Below are 19,824 nucleotides of genomic sequence, written 5' to 3'. Positions count from 1 at the left end.
AATTGCTGTTTGTGGCTGGTTGCTGTCTCAACACCATCAACATTTGTCTTCAAACAACAGCCACAGTCACCAAGCATGTCACCATATGACCTAATCGTATTAATTTTTATTAATTGATATTAATTTATCTAATTTAAATGAAATTAAGTGACTTAAACCTGAAAAGTGGAACATAGTAGGATATTTCTGTAGGTTGTGGATAGGTTTTCATTTTCTAGTGAACAAACGAGTGAAACGATTGGATGAGCTAAAAAATGGAAAGAGATCAAGAACCTACACAGATATTTTACTAATATGGAATATTTCGGGAGAAATGAACCCAACTGAGACCAAGGTTGACTATGTTATTATCAAAGGAGTGCTCAATGAAATTACCATGTGCGAAACAGGAGTGCTTCAGCCTTTTTTGTCCATTCTATACTTACCAGATAATCGCATGCTTGATGCTTGGAGGGCATTTAGTGCTGCTACAGTGAGAGGAGACAGTCATAAGAGCCAGTGTCGTGTTGACGCGCCGTTTACCAGACGATCTTTAGGGAATGGCTTAGCAGAAGTGGCTAGCTGATTAAATGCTCGTCCTTCTGTTGTAAACTGCATGTGGCATCAATATCTAAATCAAAGTTTCGGTGCCCAAAACTCCCATCTAAGCACAGTCTTGAGCTTCGGCGTGCACCAGCTACAGGACATTTTTGTTACACATTTGAAACATAACGTTTCACGTCACGACTACACATCCCGTCAAGCACCGCACTGACTACAACTACAGTAAGTGTGGTGTGACCAAGTCCTGTGCACAAAAGACATAACAATGATTTTATATATATGACCTGTCAAGCCTTGGCAGCGCCTGTGTGTAGAGAGCTCCAGCAAAGCAACAGAGCAAACTTAGAATTCGGCTGCAAGTGAGAACGCCATGTGGTTTTCAGTCGGGTTGACCGAGAATAGTACAAGCACAATGCCGACTGACACAAAGTGTATGACACCTGGGGATGAAACAGCTATAATGCTCGGCTTGTACACTGCCCAATTCGTATAAACTGAGAGTCAACGCACAGATATTTTACGACTGCGTGCCTAAACTTACATTGTCATCGCACAGTTGTTTCTTGCCTCTTACCTCTTACCTTGATGTTCTCATTATTTGTCCCATAGCCGACCCGACGTAGTCGATTGTTGTTCTGCCGACAGACACACGATTTGAGAATTTATCATTCTCTAATTAACGAGCAACAGTGAACTGTCAACGCTGATATGAAATACACAAGTTCTGTGGTATGAATATTAATTATGTGAACTGCATTCTGCACTCTCGTCATCTATACTTCAATATATATGCACCACAGAAACTAAACCACGACTCATTTAAAATGGCTCTCTGCTCTCACCAGAGAGGCGACTATCAGTACCCGATTGGTGGTAGGCAACGATACTGCAATATGTTTACGTTTCTGTGCAGAAATATTTCAGAATTGTGGACGAGATTTTCGAAAAATAAGGAACGATGTCCATCCTGTAGTGGTGGTTGGGAGGAGGGGGATGCGTCCCATCCAATTGTTACAGATGTAACTAGATGATGACCACTTGGGCATACCATGAAATTAGACCCAAACATGAGGAAATGTAAGATTACAATCGACATCCAAGAAATCGTGTATATCTAAGGATCTGCCTATTATCTGCCTATTATAAGTTGGCATATTATAATGTTAATCAATTTTGAAATGCCAAAGACAGTGAAGGTAAATATAAAAAATATAATATCATTAAAGTTACGGCAATGGGGAGTACAGATGCATTAACGTTACACAAGACATAGACATGTTTTACACTGAAGAGCCAAAGAAACTGGTACTGCTCCCTAACAACGTGTAGGGCTCCTGCAAGCATGCAACAGCACGATGTGGCATTGAATCCATTAATGACTGAAGTAGTGCTGGAGAGAACTGGCACTATGAATCCTTCAGGGCTGTCCATAAATCTATAAGAGTACGAGGAGGTGGACTCTTCTGAACAGCAACTTGCAAGGCATCCCAGATATGCTCAATAATGTTCATGTCCAGGGAGTTTGGCGGCCAGAGGAAGTGTTTAAACTCAGAAGAGTGTTCCTTGGGCCAGTCTGTAGCAATTATGAAATTGTGAAATGTCGCACTGTCCTACTGGAATTGTCCAAGTCGATCGGAAAGTACAGTGGGCATAAATAGATGCAGGTGATCAGACAGAACGCTTATGTATGTGTGTCATATCCAGATGTACCAACGGCCACATATCACCTCAACTGCACACCCCCCGCCACACCATTAGAGAGCCCCTACCAGCTTCAGCACTCCCCTGTTGACATTCAGGGTCCATGGATTCATGAGGTTGCCTTTGTACCCGTTCATGTCCATCTGCTCGGTACAATTTGAAACTAGACTCGTCCGACCAGGCCACAGGTTCCCAGTCATCAACAGACAAATGTCGGTGTTGACTGGCCCAGGCGAAGCATAAACATTTGTGTCGTGCAGTCATCAATGCTACACCTGTGGGCATTCGGATCCGAAAGTCCATGTCGATGAAGTTTTGTTGAGTGGTTTTCGCGCTGACACTTGTTGATGGCCTAGCATTGAAATCTGCAGCAATTTGAGTAAGGGTTGCACTTCTGTCACGCTGCACGATTCTCCTCAGTCAACGTTGGTCCCTTTCATGCAGGATCTTTTTCCGGTCGCGTCGATGTTGGAGATTTGATGTTTTACCAGAATCCTAATATTCACGGTAAACTCGTGAAATGATCGTACGGGAAAATCCCCACATCATCGCTACCTCCTAGATGCTGTGTGCCATCGCTCATGCGCCGACTACATTACGTTCAAACTCACTTAAATCTTTATAACCTGCCACTGTAGCAGACACTTGTTGTCTTTCATAGCCATTGCCGACCGCAGTGGGTATCCACAAAGTCACACACATTACAGAATTATGTCACTTTACATACTGAATAGGAACCAAAAGTATGTTAGTCTTTAAAACTACTCAGAATAATATCGTTTCACGTTCTTCAAATGGAGTTTGCCCATATGTTTATCAGATCTCAAGACAGTATTTGGACACTCAGTGCCTATAATACAATATGGACCTTGCATTCAAGACCGATTTTCCGTATCTTTTCGTTCACCTTACTTGAACGTCTGTGATACTTAACACAAAATCCTCTGTCTCATACTTATTTGGCTGTACTCTCCTCCATGGCGTTTCTTTCTTCGGTGCTTCGCCTCGGCTAACCGTTCCATGGCCATCTCTACCTTCTCAGTCCACGTTCGATTTGTGGCCGGAGAATTACACACATCGCAAAACGTTTTGCATCACTTCGGTTCAGAGAGTTCCGGAACCTGTACAGAAAATTGGAATCGACATCAACATCATTTCCGCCCTTTCTATTGCTAATGAAAACCACACACTGCATGTTGTACCACCATACAGCGAGACCTTCAGGCGTGGTGGTCCAGATTGCTGTACACACCAGTATCTCTAATACTCAGTAACGCGTGCTCTTGCATCAATGCATGCATGTTATACAGATCCTATGAAGGCATAAGCAGGTTTTCTCGAGTAAGCCAGTGGTGATAGAAGTGGCAGAATGTAAGCTGAAGGTCAGAGAATGTGAGCAATTTTCTAATGGAAATTTATGACTCCACAGTCAATATGTGAAGTGGTGGAAGAGGAGATTCAGAAGATTCGAGGGTTGATCGTTATCGATCAGCCGATCACCCAGTATAGTAACACATTATTTGTGGTAGGAAAACGAGATGCATGCCTGTATTCTTCGTCGCATACTATCCACAATCTCATAAAGGCACTGTTGATCAAGATTGTCCCGTTCAACGGCGATTCGGCTTAGATCCCTCAGAGTAGTTGGTGGGTCACGTCGTCCGTAAACAGCCCTTTTCAGTCTATCCCCGGTATGTTCGATACGGTTCATGTCTGGAGAACATGCTGGTCACTGTAGTCGTGCGATGTCGTTATCCCGAAGAAAGTCATTATTTAGATGTGCACGATGGGGGCGCGAACTGTCGTCCATGAAGACGAATGCTTCACCAATATGCTGCCGATATGGTTGCACTATTGGTCGGAGAATGGCATTCATGTATCATACAAACTTTACGGTGCATTCTTTGACCACCAGTGTCGGCCCCACATAACGCCACCCCAAAACAGCAGGGAACCTTCATCTTGCTGCACTCGCTGGACAATGTGTCTGAGGCGTTCAACCTGACCGGGTTGCCTTCAAACACGTCTCCGACGATTGTCTGGTTGAAAGCGTATGCGATACTCATCGGTGAAGAAAACGTGATGCCAATCCTGAGCGATCCATTCAGCATGTTGATGGGCCAATCTGTACCGCGCTGCATGGTGTCGTGGTAAAGATGGACCTCGCCACGGATGTCGGGAGTGGAGCTGCGCATCATGCACCCCATTGTGCACAGTTTGAGTCGTAAAACAATGTCCTGTGGCTGCACGAAAAGCATTATTCAACATGGTGGCATTGCTATCAAGGTTCCTCCGAGCATAATCCTTAGGGAGCGGTCATCCACTGCAGTAGTAGCCCTTGGGCGGCCTGAGCGAGGCATGTCATCGACCGTTCTTGTCTCTCTGTGTCTCCTCCATGTCCGAACAACATCGCTTTGGTTCTCTCCTAGACGCCTGGACACTTCCCTTGTTGAGAGCCCCTTCTGGCCCAAAGTAACAATGCGGACGCGATCGAACCGCGGTATTGACCGTCTAGGCATGGCTGAACTACAGACAACACGAATCGTGTACTTTCTTCCTGGTGGAATGACTGGAACTGATCGGCTATCGGACCCACTTCGTCTAATAGGCGCTGCTCATGCATGGTTGTTTACATCTTTAGATGGGTTTAGTGACATCTCTGAACAGTCAAAGGGACTGTGTCTGCGATACAGTATCCACAGTTCTGGGAACTGTGGTGATGCAAAACATTTTTGATGTGTGTTCTTCAAATATCCAATAGTATACTTGCAGGCCCTTGGTTAATCAGAAGTTCCTAGTTCATTGCTTAAGTTCCACGGATTAGTAAAAGGAGATATAAGTAAATTTTAACATTTCACCTTACCTCTAGCGCCCCTCTAGCGACTCCATGAGTTGCGTAAAATTACAGAGAGATTTTCGTAGTTCATCAACTAAATCGATGGCCACAAATCTTTTCTTGGTATTATACGATGCATAGATCCTTGGCGTGCAATGGCAGTTGTCTTCACCTTCTGAAGTACGTCACATTTGTGGAGAATCTTGTGAATCTTTCCATTCATTCGAAAGAATATACACTCCCTCTTGCATTTCTGTAAAGATTTGTTTGCACCACAGCAGGCATTAGCGAAGTGCGTATACCACACCAGCTTTACAGTTGCGCCTCTCACAATATACAACCCCCAATCTTGTGATGGTTCATCCACATGACAATAAAGAATGTTGTGATGAATCGAATAGTACTTCCTCAGTCTCTCTTCCTGTGCACAACCATACTTTACCTTAATATTCTTCAATGATGGATGGTTGTTTTGCTCCCTTCGAATATTCTTTAATAACTTTGTCATATGTTTTTTGTATTGCATTCCTTTTATTAAATTAATGCTCAATTCCTTCTCTATAGAGTGTTTACCTTGACATCTTGTATACCCAGCGGTGGCCTCTGGAATCATGTTTCGCTCCCAGGTCGCTAAATAACACTAACTGGTGGTATTCTTGCAAGTTAACTGCCCATCTAGGGCAATTTGCTCTCGAGCAAGAAATACAATATTTTATGGGCTGTTACAACTTTAGTAACGGTACCTGTTATATAATTTTTTCAATCACCATTAGGCTGCAAGCGCCTCTCTCTGTACTGTTATATTACCTTTCTAAATTAGAGTCCTGCTCACGGATGAATAGTTTAAATGTTGTTGGTAATGGCCTTATCTGCTTGTTACAGATGTGCACCGAATCCAAAATCCGGACTATCTCTGGCCAAATAAAACTCCTTATTCAAATACTGACGTGAAATCAAATGTGGACTACACAGTTCTTTTTTAATTAATTCAAAGACCCATTTGCATACCTCAGCCCATTAATACAGCAATTTTTTTTAAATAAATTTAAGAGTTGCAGGTTGTAAAGTAACGGGCCACTAATGAACTTCCTATGTCATCAACATAACCTGAGAAATCCTCTAAACTATTTTTGACAACGAGATTCTGGAAAGTCCTCATTTGCTTGTAATTTTTCGTCATCAGGTTTAATTCCTTGTGCATTGTTAACATATCGCAGAAACTTAATTTCTCCCCTTCCAAGTTCCGACTTCTCTAAATTTGCCATTACACCTACCTCTTCAGAAGCGATGCACACCTCTTCAGTTATCTTAATATATCTTTCCAAACAGCAGGTTGCAATTAAAACAGCATCTACACATGTGGTCACTTTTTTTATTAAATGTTCAGTGAGAACTTTGTCCAGTGATGTTATGAAGCTGAGGTAGAAATATTTAAGCCAAACGGTAGCACACATTACTGGTAGCTCCCTCCTCCATAGAAGTATGCTGTGTGCTACCTGGAATCGTCGTGCATGGCGATCTCCTCATATAACCCCACCTTTTGACCAAGGAACTTATGGAGTAATCCATATAAATTTTTGGGTTTGTCCATCTGTGGAATATTAATATGTTGTTCACTGAGCGTACATCCAGCAGGATTGTGACATCACCATCTCGTTTTTCTACCACAAATAATGTGTTATTATAGTGCATGATCGGCTGATCGATAACGCTCATCCTTTGCATCTTCTGAATCTCCTCTTCCACCACTTCACATATTGACTATGGAATCATAAATTGCCGTACAAAAAATGGCTCACATTATCTCAACTTCAGCTTACATTCTGCCATTTCTATCACCACTGGCTTACTCGAGAAAACCTGCTTATGCCTTCATAGGATCTGTATAAAATTTTTCATTTTTGGCCAGTTTTCGTTTTCTAGGGACTTGATTTTGTGTTCAGCTGTACGATCAAGATTTCCTGACATTGCCCTCCCTTCGTATTTCCATTGCTTCTTACATAATGGTGCGATGTCTTCCTTTGTGGTAGTCTCTGGTGCTATTTGCATCGCTGCAATAGTCGCCTTGTAGTTGCTCATGTTGCTCCTAGGTGTCACATGCTCACAAGTAACATAGCATGAACAGTAGCATCACTCCTCAAAACAAGTTCTTTGCACCGCACAAAGATGTATAACTGCAATCCAAGCTCCCTGCTCCATGCTGCGCACTGGCCATCTGACATCTCACAACAATCAAAATCCCGGTCACTGTTTATTCCAACAAGTTGGTCACCATTTCTAAATTACGCAATCTATCTGATATCACATGAAAACCAGGAATATGTCCACTGTTTATGCTCAAGTCACTTAAATTGCGCTGTGTATCTGACATCACACAACAATCAGAAATATATTCACTGTTTATGCTGAAGTCACTCTCAATTTTTAAATTAAAAACCGAGTTGTCACTTCTTACTCGAAGATTACGAGGCTCTAACCGACGTCGCTATGTAAGACGTCTGGGGCATTTCAACTACACTCCTGGAAATTGAAATAAGAACACCGTGAATTCATTGTCCCAGGAAGGGGAAACTTTATTGACACATTCCTGGGGTCAGATACATCACATGATCACACTGACAGAACCACAGGCACATAGACACAGGCAACAGAGCATGCACAATCTCGGCACTAGTACAGTGTATATCCACCTTTCGCAGCAATGCAGGCTGCTATTCTCCCATGGAGACGATCGTAGAGATGCTGGATGTAGTCCTGTAGAACGGCTTGCCATGCCATTTCCACCTGGCGCCTCAGTTGGACCAGCGTTCGTGCTGGACGTGCAGACCGCGTGAGACGACGCTTCATCCAGTCCCAAACATGCTCAATGGGCGACAGATCCGGAGATCTTGCTGGCCAGGGTAGTTGACTTACAGCTGGGTGGCACGGGATACATGCGGACGTGCATTGTCCTGTTGGAACAGCAAGTTCCCTTGCCGGTCTAGGAATGGTAGAACGATGGGTTCGATGACGGTTTAAATGTACCGTGCACTATTCAGTGTCCCCTCGACGATCACCAGTGGTGTACGGCCAGTGTAGGAGATCGCTCCCCACACCATGATGCCGGGTGTTGGCCCTGTGTGCCTCGGTCGTATGCAGTCCTGATTGTGGCGCTCACCTGCACGGCGCCAAACACGCATACGACCATCATTGGCACCAAGGCAGAAGCGACTCTCATCGCTGAAGACGACACGTCTCCATTCGTCCCTCCATTCACGCCTGTCGCGACACCACTGGAGGCGGGCTGCACGATGTTGGAGCGTGAGCGGAAGACGGCCTAACGGTGTGCGGGACCGTAGCCCAGCTTCATGGAGACGGTTGCGAATGGTCCTCGCCGATACCCCAGGAGCAACAGTGTCCCTAATTTGCTGGGAAGTGGCGGTGCGGTCCCCTACGGCACTGCGTAGGATCCTACGGTCTTGGCGTGCATCCGTGCGTCGCTGCGGTCCGGTCCCAGGTCGACGGGCACGTGCACCTTCCGCCGACCACTGGCGACAACATCGATGTACTGTGGAGACCTCACGCCCCACGTGTTGAGCAATTCGGCGGTACGTCCACCCGGCCTCCCGCATGCCCACTATACGCCCTCGCTCAAAGTCCGTCAACTGCACATACGGTTCACGTCCACGCTGTCGCGGCATGCTACCAGTGTTAAAGACTGCGATGGAGCTCCGTATGCCACGGCAAACTGGCTGACACTGACGGCGGCGGTGCACAAATGCTGCGCAGCTAGCGCCATTCGACGGCCAACACCGCGGTTCCTGGTGTGTCCGCTGTGCCGTGCGTGTGATCATTGCTTGTACAGCCCTCTCGCAGTGTCCGGAGCAAGTATGGTGGGTCTGACACACCGGTGTCAATGTGTTCTTTTTTCCATTTCCAGGAGTGTATAATGTTGACGGTGTACGCCGCCCAAGTCACGTAAACACAGGAGAGAGGGTTAGATACTTTGCGACAGCTCGCTTAAACCCCACATACATGGTTTTCTCCCGGCTGTCTTCTTGCTCCTCCCTCTGCCAGCTAGAAACAGAATCCTGCAATGTTTGTCATTCAACAGGTTCAGGAGACACAGAGTGAGATCCAGTTTTATCTGCCAAGATCCAAATATACACACGAAATGTATTCGCAAGTGCAAATATGTGTCATCGTCTGATGTATAATGGAGTGACGATAATGAAAATTTGTGCCAGACTGGGACTCGATCCTGGATTTCCCGCATATCGCAAGCGGTCGCCTCAGCATTAGGCTATCCGAGAATGTCTCATGGCCAGATCCCACCTTCCATGTGTGATCAGCCATGTTTCTGCAACCTGTGCTAGTGCATCCTTTTCGTATATTCCCGTGCAGGGGAGACATTTTAATTGAAAGCTGCCTTTGTTATTCCGAATTACGATGCAGTGTTCCTTGGGACAAGCATGGATGCATTACCCCAACTACCAACGGAGACGTCCAGTTCATCAGCGATGTGTTTGACTATTATCTTTCGATCACCTCGAATGAGAATGTCTACACATTCCAACATTGCAGGAGTCACAGCTGTGTGCTGGCGGCTGTCACGAGGGAGATCAGACAGGTATGTGTGACCTTGCTGCTGTAATGACAGACGCCTCGCCCAACGACTCGCAATACTTTTGTTCACAGCCGTGTCTGTATAGCCATTCTGAAAGCGCATATGAGTATCTGCGATGTTCTGGTTCACCGCCAAAAGAAACTCAGCTCTCTGGCTGGAATTTACCTCCGTCATAGACGCCGTTTTGAAAGCTACGTATAGCGTCGTTACCTATCGGAACTCCATGAAACTATAGGGGCTGAAGCGGGAACATTCCACAATGTCCCACAACAGATTCTAAATCTTTTCAACCGAAACTGGCCGAGAAAAAATGCATTGCTTTGCCTATTGGACCACAGCTAGTTTTCAATTTGTAATCAAAGACAACAGAAGGCGTGTAGAAAACAATAGAAGACAAAAAGAAAAGTAGCTATCTTGTTCCAAGTCACTCTCCTTCTCTCAGAGCAACAGTTACACATATTATAGTTGTTAACATTATTGTTTTCGGTAGATACTTTTAGCGGATTAGATTCACTGGTATAATAATGGAATCAGCGGTGAGTTGGTTGCAATGCAGCTGATCCATGTTCGTTTATTTTTTTATACTCAGGTGCTAGTAAGTCACTGAATAATTGCAAGGCTGTTACCCACATCGCCTCAGGTACTGGAGCATGACTCACGGCTGGACACAAACTTCCTTATGTTGCTGTCCATGTGTCATAGCTATACTCGTACATCCCATTAATGTTATTCCCGTACAGGAGAGGCAACCTCGTCCCGTCTGTCCCCAGATCGGTCTGCCGCTGTGGTTGCCCCGGTTGCTGCCCGCAGTGGGGCTGAGCTCTCGCCTGTGGTTGATTGGGAGGTCGTTCCAAGGCGTGGCAGGCAGCGAAAGACGTCCCCGGAGGCTGATCAGAAAGCCTCCCCGGTGCGTCTGACAAACAGGTTTCAGGCACTGTCTCTGGCTGAGCCAGATGCAGCTGCCTGCCCTGTTTCAGAGGATCATTCTCAGCCTTCAAAGTCCTGGCAGTAGCAGAGGGTTGGCTTATTGGTAGTTGGGAGCTCCAATGTTAGGCGCGTAATGGAGCCCCTTAGGGATATGGCGGCTAAGGAAGGGAAGAAATCCTGTGTTCACTCCGTGTGCATTCCGGGTGGAGTCATTCTTGATGTGGAAAGGGTCCTTCCGGATGCCATGAAGAGCAAAGGGTGCAGCCAGCTGCAGGTGGTGGCACATCTCGGCACTAATGACGTGTGTCACTTTGGATCTGAGGAAATTCTTTCTGGATTCCAGCGGCTATCTGATTTAGTGAAGGCTGCCGGTCTTGCTTACGAGATGAAGGCAGAGCTCACCATCTGCAGCATCGTTGACAGAACCGACTGCGGACCTTTGGTGCAGAGCCGGGCGGAGGGTCTGAATCAGAGGCTCAGACAGTTTGGCGACCGTGTTGGCTGCAGATTCCTTGACTTTCGCCATAGGGTGGTGGGGTTTCCGGTTCCGCTGAATAGGTCAGGAGTTCACTACACTTAGCTGGCGGCTACACGGGTAGTGGAGGCTGTGTGGCGTGGACTCGGCGGTTTTTTAGGTTAGAAGGCCTCGGGAAAGTACGGGGTGGGCTGCAATCTCAAAGGGTGCATGGCAAATACAGGACGTGCTTGAATCAAGGAACAGTCGGAATTGTAGTTGTAAATTGTTGTAGTTGTGCTGGGAAAGTCCCTGAGCTACAAGCGCTAATAGAAAGCACAGAAGCTGAAATCGTTATAGGTACAGAAAGCTGGCTAAAGCCTGAAATAAGTTCTGCAGAAATTTTTACGAAGTTTCGGACGGTGTTCAGGAAAGATAGATTAGGCAGAATTGGTGGAAGAGTGTTTGTGTCTGTCAGTAGTGGTTTATCTTGTAGTGAAGTCGAAGTAGATACTCCGTGCGAATTGGTATAGGTGGAGGTTATACTTAACAGCCGAACTAAGTTAATAATTGGCTCCTTCTACCGACCTCCAGACTCCGATGATATAGTTGCTGAACAGTTCAGAGAAAATTTGAGTCTCGTAACAAATAAATACCCCACTCATACGGTTATAGTTGGTGGGGACTTCAACCTTCCCTCGATATGTTGGCAAAAATACTTGTTCAAAACCGGTGGTAGGCAGAAAACATCTTCCGAGATTGTCCTAAATGCTTTCTCCGAAAATTATTTCGAGCAGTTAGTCCACGAACCCACGCGAATTGTAAATGGTTGCGAAAACACGCTTGACCTCTTAGCCACAAACAATCCAGAGCTAATAGAGAGGATCATGACTGATACAGGGATTAGTGATCACAAGGTCGTTGTAGCTAGGCTTAATCTTGTTTCTTCCAAATCCACCAGAAACATAAGCAAAATAATTTTATTTAAAAAAGCGGATAAAGTGTCACTAGAAGCCTTCCTAACAGACAATCTCCATTCCTTCCGAACTGACTATGCAAATGTAGACGAGATGTGGCTCATATTCAAAGATATAGTAGCAACAGCGATTGAGAGATTCCCAGAGCTAATAGAGAGGATCATGACTGATACAGGGATTAGTGATCACAAGGTCGTTGTAGCTAGGCTTAATCTTGTTTCTTCCAAATCCACCAGAAACAAAAGCAAAATAATTTTATTTAAAAAAGCGGATAAAGTGTCACTAGAAGCCTTCCTAACAGACAATCTCCATTCCTTCCGAACTGACTATGCAAATGTAGACGAGATGTGGCTCATATTCAAAGATATAGTAGCAACAGCGATTGAGAGATTCATACCTCATAAATTGGTAAGACATGGAACTGATCCCCCATGGTACACAAAACAGGTCCAAACGCTGTTGCAGAGGAAACGGAAAAAGCATGCGAAGTTCAGAAGAACGCGAAAGCCCGAAGATTGGCTAAAATTTACAGACGCGCGAAATTTGGCACGGACTTCAATGCGAGATGCCTTTAATAGGTTCCACAACGAAACATTGTCTCGAAATTTGGTAGAAAATCCGAAGAAATTCTATTCGTATGTAAAGTACACAAGCGGCAAGACGCAGCCAATACCTTCGCTGCGCAGTGCCGATGGTACTGTTACCGACGACTGTGTCCTTAAAGCGGAGTTATTGAACGCAGTTTTCCGAAATTCCTTCACCAGGGAAGACGAATGGAATATTCCAGAATTTGAAACAGGAACAGCTGCTAGCATGAGTTTCTTAGAAGTAGATACCTTAGGGGTTGCGAAGCAACTCAAATCCCTTGATACGGGCAAGTCTTCAGGTCCAGATTGTATACCGATTAGGTTCCTTTCAGATTACGCTGATACAATAGCTCCCTACTTAGCAATCATATACAACCGCTCGCTCACCGATAGATCTGTACCTACAGATTGGAAAATTGCGCAGGTCGCACCAGTGTTTAAGAAGGGTAGTAGGAGTAATCCATCGAACTACAGACCTATATCATTGAGGTCGGTTTGCAGTAGGGTTTTGGAGCATATACTGTATTCAAACATTATGAATCACCTCGAAGGGAACGACCTATTGATACGTAATCAGCATGGTTTCAGAAAACATTGTTCTTGTGCAACACAGCTAGCTCTTTTTTCGCACAAAGTAATGGCCGCTATCGACAGGGGATCTCAGGTTGATTCCGTATTTCTGGATTTCCGGAAAGCTTTTGACACCGTTCCTCACAAGAGACTTCTAATCAAGCTGCGGGCCTATGGGGTATCGTCTCAGTTGTGCGACTGAAATTCGTGATTTACTGTCAGGAAGGTCGCAGTTCGTAGTAATAGACGGCAAATCATCGAGTAAAACTGAAGTGATATCAGGTGTTCCCCATGGAAGCGTCCTGGGACCTCTGCTGTTCCTGATCTATATAAATGACCTGGGTGACAATCTGAGCAGTTGTCTTGGGTTGTTCACAGATGATGCTGTAATTTACCGTCTAGTAAGGTCATCCCAAGACCAGTATCAGTTGCAAAGCGATTTAGAAAAGATTGCTGTATGGTGTGGCAGGTGTCAGTTGACGCTAAATAACGAAAAGTTTGAGGTGATCCACATGAGTTCCAAAAGAAATCCGTTGGAATTCGATTACTCGATAAATAGTACAATTCTCAAGGCTGTCAATTCAACTAAGTACCTGGGTGTTAAAATCACGAACAACTTCAGTTGGAAAGACCACATAGATAATATTGTGGGGAAGGCGAGCCAAAGGTTGCGTTTCATTGGCAGGACACTTAGAAGATGCAACAAGTCCACTAAAGAGACAGCTTACACTACACTCGTTCGTCCTCTGTTAGAATACTGCTGCGCGGTGTGGGATCCTTACCAGGTGGGATTGACGTAGGACATCGAGGGGGTGCAAAAAAGGGCGGCTCGTTTTGTATTATCACGTAATAGGGGAGAGAGTGTGGCAGATACGCGAGTTGGGATGGAAGTCATTAAAGCAAAGACGTTTTTCGTCGCGGCGAGATCTATTTGCGAAATTTCAGTCACCAACTTTCTCTTCCGAATGCGAAAATATTTTGTTGAGCCCAACTTACATAGGTAGGAATGATCATCAAATAAAATAAGAGAAATCAGAGCTCGAACAGAAAGGTTTAGGTGTTCGTTTTCCCCGCGCGCTGTTCGGGAGTGGAATGGTAGAGAGATAGTATGATTGAGGTTCGATGAACCCTCTGCCAAGCACTTAAATGTGAATTGCAGAGTTGTCATGTAGATGTAGATGTAGATGTAGCCGGAGCTGCTAAGGCGACCTATCACGTAAAGCGGGAAATCCGGGTTCGAGTCGCGATCCGGCACAAATTTTCGCTGTCGTCATTCTGTTGGGCATCTGCAAGTGGATGATATTCGCAACTCGAATACATTTCTGTCGACTTACCTTGCTTATAAAGTGGACCGCTGAGGCCGGTGACAGTTGTTGACAAAAGACAGTCTACAGGGAGGTTACCAATATGTACTAATTACAATTCGGGAACAAAGCTCAACTTTTATATTTACGCCGCTATTTACTATATGTATACTATTTTAAATCTCCAGCGCCAACTTGTGATCTTAAGGAAACAGAAATGATGCCCGCGACGTGTCGGAATGCCGTTCAAACCGAAATTAGGCGCTGCTCCTGGTGACCAGCGGGGCCAGCTGCTGCTACCGCATCTGTAGGGATCAGGTCTGCTATGCGCTCTTGACGCCCATCCAGCTGTATCAATTATAGCACAGATGTTAAGTAGCACGCACTAAGTATAGTTGTCCTCAGTTTTTGATGCGTGATATACGAGTAGCTTAGGGGCTGAAAGGGATATACACTCCTGGAAATTGAAATAAGAACACCGTGAATTCATTGTCCCAGGAAGGGGAAACTTTATTGACACATTCCTGGGGTCAGATACATCACATGATCACACTGACAGAACCACAGGCACATAGACACAGGCAACAGAGCATGCACAATGTCGGCACTAGTACAGTGTATATCCACCTTTCGCAGCAATGCAGGCTGCTATTCTCCCATGGAGACGATCGTACAGATGCTGGATGTAGTCCTGTGGAACGGCTTGCCATGCCATTTCCACCTGGCGCCTCAGTTGGACCAGCGTTCGTGCTGGACGTACAGACCGCGTGAGACGACGCTTCATCCAGTCCCAAACATGATCAATGGCGGACAGATCCGGAGATCTTGCTGGCCAGGGTAGTTGACTTACACCTTCTAGAGCACGTTGGGTGGCACGGAATACATGCGGACGTGCATTGTCCTGTTGGAACAGCAAATTCCCTTGCCGGTCTAGGAATGGTAGAACGATGGGTTCGATGACACGATCACCAGTGGTGTACGGCCAGTGTAGGAGATCGCTCCCCACACCATGATGCCGGGTGTTGGCCCTGTGTGCCTCGGTCGTATGCAGTCCTGATTGTGGCGCTCACCTGCACGGCGCCAAACACGCATACGACCATCATTGGCACCAAGGCAGAAGCGACTCTCATCGCTGAAGACGACACGTCTCCATTCGTCCCTCCATTCACGCCTGTCGCGACACCACTGGAGGCGGGCTGCACGATGTTGGGGCGTGAGCGGAAGACGGCCTAACGGTGTGCGGGACCGTAGCCCAGCTTCATGGAGACGGTTGCGAATGGTCCTCGCCGATACCCCAGGAGCAGCAGTGTCCCTAATTTGCTGGGAAGTGTCGGTGCGGTCCCCTACGGCACTGCGTAGGATCCTACGGTCTTGGCGTGCATCCGTGCGTCGCTGCGGTCCGGTCCCAGGTCGACGGGCACGTGCACCTTCCGCCGACCACTGGCGACAACATCGATGTACTGTGGAGACCTCACGCCCCACGTGTTGAGCAATTCGGCGGTACGTCCACCCGGCCTCCCGCATGCCCACTATACGCCCTCGCTCAAAGTCCGTCAACTGCACCTACGGTTCACGTCCACGCTGTCGCGGCATGCTACCAGTGTAAAAGACTGCGATGGAGCTCCGTATGCCACGGCAAACTGGCTGACACTGACGGCGGCGGTGCACAAATGCTGCGCAGCTAGCTCCATTCGACGGCCAACACCGCGGTTCCTGGTGTGTCCGCTGTGCCGTGCGTGTGATCATTGCTTGTACAGCCCTCTCGCAGTGTCCGGAGCAAGTATGGTGGGTCTGACACACCGGTGTCAATGTGTTCTTTTTTCCATTTCCAGGAGTGTATTAGCGTAACGAGTCCGTAAGCCTACTCGTTGCTTGGAAATCCGATAACAGTTTCAGTGAGGTTGGACAGCAACCCCGCCGAACACAGACAGTGCCACCAAGTTTTGGTTATCTGTTATTTGTCGTGTTCGTCTTTAATAGGTTCTCAACTGAGAGGTCAAGAACTTGGAAAAAAATATCTGGTTTAAGTAGACGGTGACTAACTTACTATAATTTTTTTTTACACAGTCACACTTTTTTTAGAGGCAATCAAAACAGATTTCGGCCACAATGACCATCTTCAGATTCTAAGAACATACGTTGTCAAGCTCTTTCACGCGGGGAATATCCTCCAGAAAGTAGAAGAAAGACAAGGTGTGATATATGTAGCCCAGGAGTTTCATACTGCTCACAGCACTGTTCGAAATGCATGGGACATGTTCCAAAGCACGGGCACTGCTACCCAAAGGAGAAGTGGTCGACTATGGTCAACTGCAGTGGTAGAGGCACTGATACCCGAAGGAGAAGTGGTCGACTATGGTCAACTGCAGTGGTAGATGGCCGCAACACTGCACAACAGGCAAGACCACTTCGAACGGTGGGTGCAAATGGAATCACATTTAATAGGATTGCAAGAGACGCAATCTCACGTTCCACTGTGGCGCGGCGACCGCGTGGGGTTGGTCACTTTACCTCACCACTAGTGCGTTGTGTTATATTGACAGCTGCACGTCTGCGGCGCCGAATTTCGATGTTGTCAAGAGCATAGGGACTGGGGGTTAAGGCTCGGATGCTCTTCTCGGGATAAGAGCAGATTCAATGTGAGTAGTGGTTCTGGATGTATCTTCATAAGGTGGAAATTGGGAACACATGCAGCAAGGTCTATTGTCGAACAAGGTCGTTTTGGTGGTGCAGAGGCATAACGCTGCAGAGACGCTCACCGTTCAGTGTTCTTCTGACACTGCACTCCTTCCACGCATGCGTCTTCTCAGGGGTGAATTCGACGCTTATTTCATTTGTACGAATGACAGTGCGTGATCAGTCGAACAGCGCAGCAAGAGGAGCTCTTGGAACGAGAGGACACTCGGCGAATGGATTGGCCATTCCATCAATTTATATCCCATCGACCATGTGGGGTTTCTTTGTCGAGACGTATTGCATCTCGTCCACATTATCCACAGCAGTTCACTACATCGCTGTTGGAGGAATGGAGCAATCTGCCACAAGAACTGATTACAATACTTGTATCGCTTATGGAGCACGTTGCAGAACATGCACTGCCGCCCATGTCGATCACACATCCGATTAAGAACCATGTCCAGGTTTTTGTAATGTCCAGAGGACCATCAAAAATCGTGGTGACTTCAGCGTAATCATTGCCTTCGGATGAAATTTTCGGCTATGGCCGTCACACTGCGTATATCTTTCATTTACGTTATGTGCTACACGCTAGCAGCTTTCTCTGTGTATGTTCAATGTTTCATAGAGCTATGTGATTTTGTAATGACACGCCATACGGAAGTTACTTTGGTCGCTGTAGTTCTCCACAACACTGTATTTGCTTTTAATAAGAGCCTAATTTCCTGTTACAATAACAAATCATCAACTTTATCTTTAAAATTTACTGAAGTTGACAATCTTCCGATTTTTTTATCATTTCCTCTGTCAGCTTTTGTTACTTGTTTTTTAGTTTTTGCACAATTTTCTGGCAGTCGATTTCATGTTCGTTACGATATTTTTTTCTGAATATGTGACGGTTTTCTTTCGGCAAAAGGTCTCTACTTAATTGTTGTATTTTATGTAAAGTGACATAAGATACATACCTTTTTTTGAGTAAGTCTTCCTCTTTGTTTGGACTGAAGTCAGACAGGTTTGTTAGTCATAGAGTCAGTGTAAGTATTTCATTCCTGTTTACTGTGTTTGCAACCCTCGTATTTTTTTCTGTTTTATTCTTGCTTGTCTCTTCTGGCTTACACCAAGCCTTCAATGTGGAACTTTATATTTTACATGATAGTCTTGAAGACTGACGACATTCATCCAAGATTAACCTGTTCTGACTGTCTGCGGACATCGTGGTGTTCAAAAATTGTGTTCTGTTGAACCGTCCAATTCAATTTTGATGATTTTCTTAGAATTATCGAGAAAATATTTTTTCCCAGAATTCATATAACACACCAACTCATATGTCTCATATATGCTCCCAGATTATAAATCGCAACCTGTAACCATTCTGCTCGGCAGGAAACAAAATATATTGCAATATATACTGTACGTTGGTGTGCAAAATGTTTGATACCTGAAGCGGGTAAGATGCTGAAACAGTTTAAAAAGAGAAATGTACAAGCAGAAGTTAGATACAGCAGGTGTCAATAAAGTGTGGTGGCAGCAAGAACAGGATTTCTAGTTGGGTGAGTACATGGTTGTCAACCCAAAATCAAATAGCGCCAATGTAGGAGTAGGACGTTTGGCGACACTGCATCTGGCAGACCGCATTAATTTGCACACGCAGCGACCTGATTGTTGACGTCAATGCTAATTAACTTGGAAACGGCTGAACTTATCGATTTTTTTTATCTTATCAGCTATTTCTCAGCACAAGTTACCCTACAGCACCGTTACCTTCTTTTCAGGTAGTTTCTGTCCACCCTGTATACATTTTAGCAGTCATTCTCGTTCTGTATGTGAATGGAATGGAAGGAAAATGCTAATATGTAGTACGGTGTGAAGTACCCTCTGGTGTGCACTCCACACCATTTTGAAGAGTATGGACGTTGATGTAGATGTGAGTACGGGATGTGGTTTTGTCACTGAGACCTTGTAACAGGGAATGTTGCTCTCTTTCAGATACACGTCCATCCTCCAGGATCAAAGACGCTGTTTGACCACGTGGCAAAGGAATATCTGCCGGACGAACTAGGAGGCACTGGTGGTCCTATGGACAAACTTGCCTGTAAGTATGCACTGACAATAGCGATCTACTTAGAATGGTGGAAGGATACTTTAAAGTTCATAAATTAATATCTCGTGGTAATTCTGTTGCTTTCACTGTGACCACTTGCTGAATAACGATTACTTGCAACTACACACTTTCTGCCACTCGTTTCACAAACTATTTGTTTTTATGACCTTGGTTATAGATTATTAGACCATTTTCTAGTATTATTACTGAAAGAGAGTGCATAATGGGGAAAACGTAAGTCTTTGTACCATATACGCTGAGATTCATTCGACTTTGTAGTTCGTAGTCTGAGCAATCCCCTTTTATTTCGTGTCTAAACCTATAACAAGTGCATTTGTATATAACAAGTGCAAACAACACAGTACTAGCATTTCGTGCTGTTATGCAACACTAGTCTGGAATTCTGAAAGCGAAAGGTGTAGCTGTTTGCGGCAGAGACTACATACATACTCACCAACATAACATTACTAGACTGGCAACACCGTATAGATACCACTCATTTCAGTGAAGTCAGGACTTAAGAATCGCAATATGCCTCCGAC

General features: G+C 45.5%; 2 protein-coding genes across 2 annotated transcripts in view; both read left to right on the top strand.

The window, feature by feature from the left end:
- Positions 1-19,824, top strand: part of LOC126191560 (retinol-binding protein pinta-like) — a 282,679-nt gene that overhangs the window by 86,716 nt on the left and 176,139 nt on the right. The gene's annotated exons all lie outside the window — the stretch shown is intronic.
- Positions 1-19,824, top strand: part of LOC126191559 (retinol-binding protein pinta-like) — a 301,411-nt gene that overhangs the window by 262,311 nt on the left and 19,276 nt on the right. The window contains exon 7 of the mRNA XM_049932472.1: positions 19,168-19,273. Coding sequence (XP_049788429.1) covers positions 19,168-19,273 — 106 coding nt within the window. The remainder of the gene's footprint in view (positions 1-19,167; positions 19,274-19,824) is intronic.

This window comes from Schistocerca cancellata, chromosome 6 (assembly GCF_023864275.1).
Source record: "Schistocerca cancellata isolate TAMUIC-IGC-003103 chromosome 6, iqSchCanc2.1, whole genome shotgun sequence".
Classification (NCBI taxonomy): Eukaryota; Metazoa; Arthropoda; class Insecta; order Orthoptera; family Acrididae; genus Schistocerca; species Schistocerca cancellata.
Note: the sequence above shows the minus strand (reverse complement) of the source record. Positions and strands in the feature narration are given on the sequence as shown.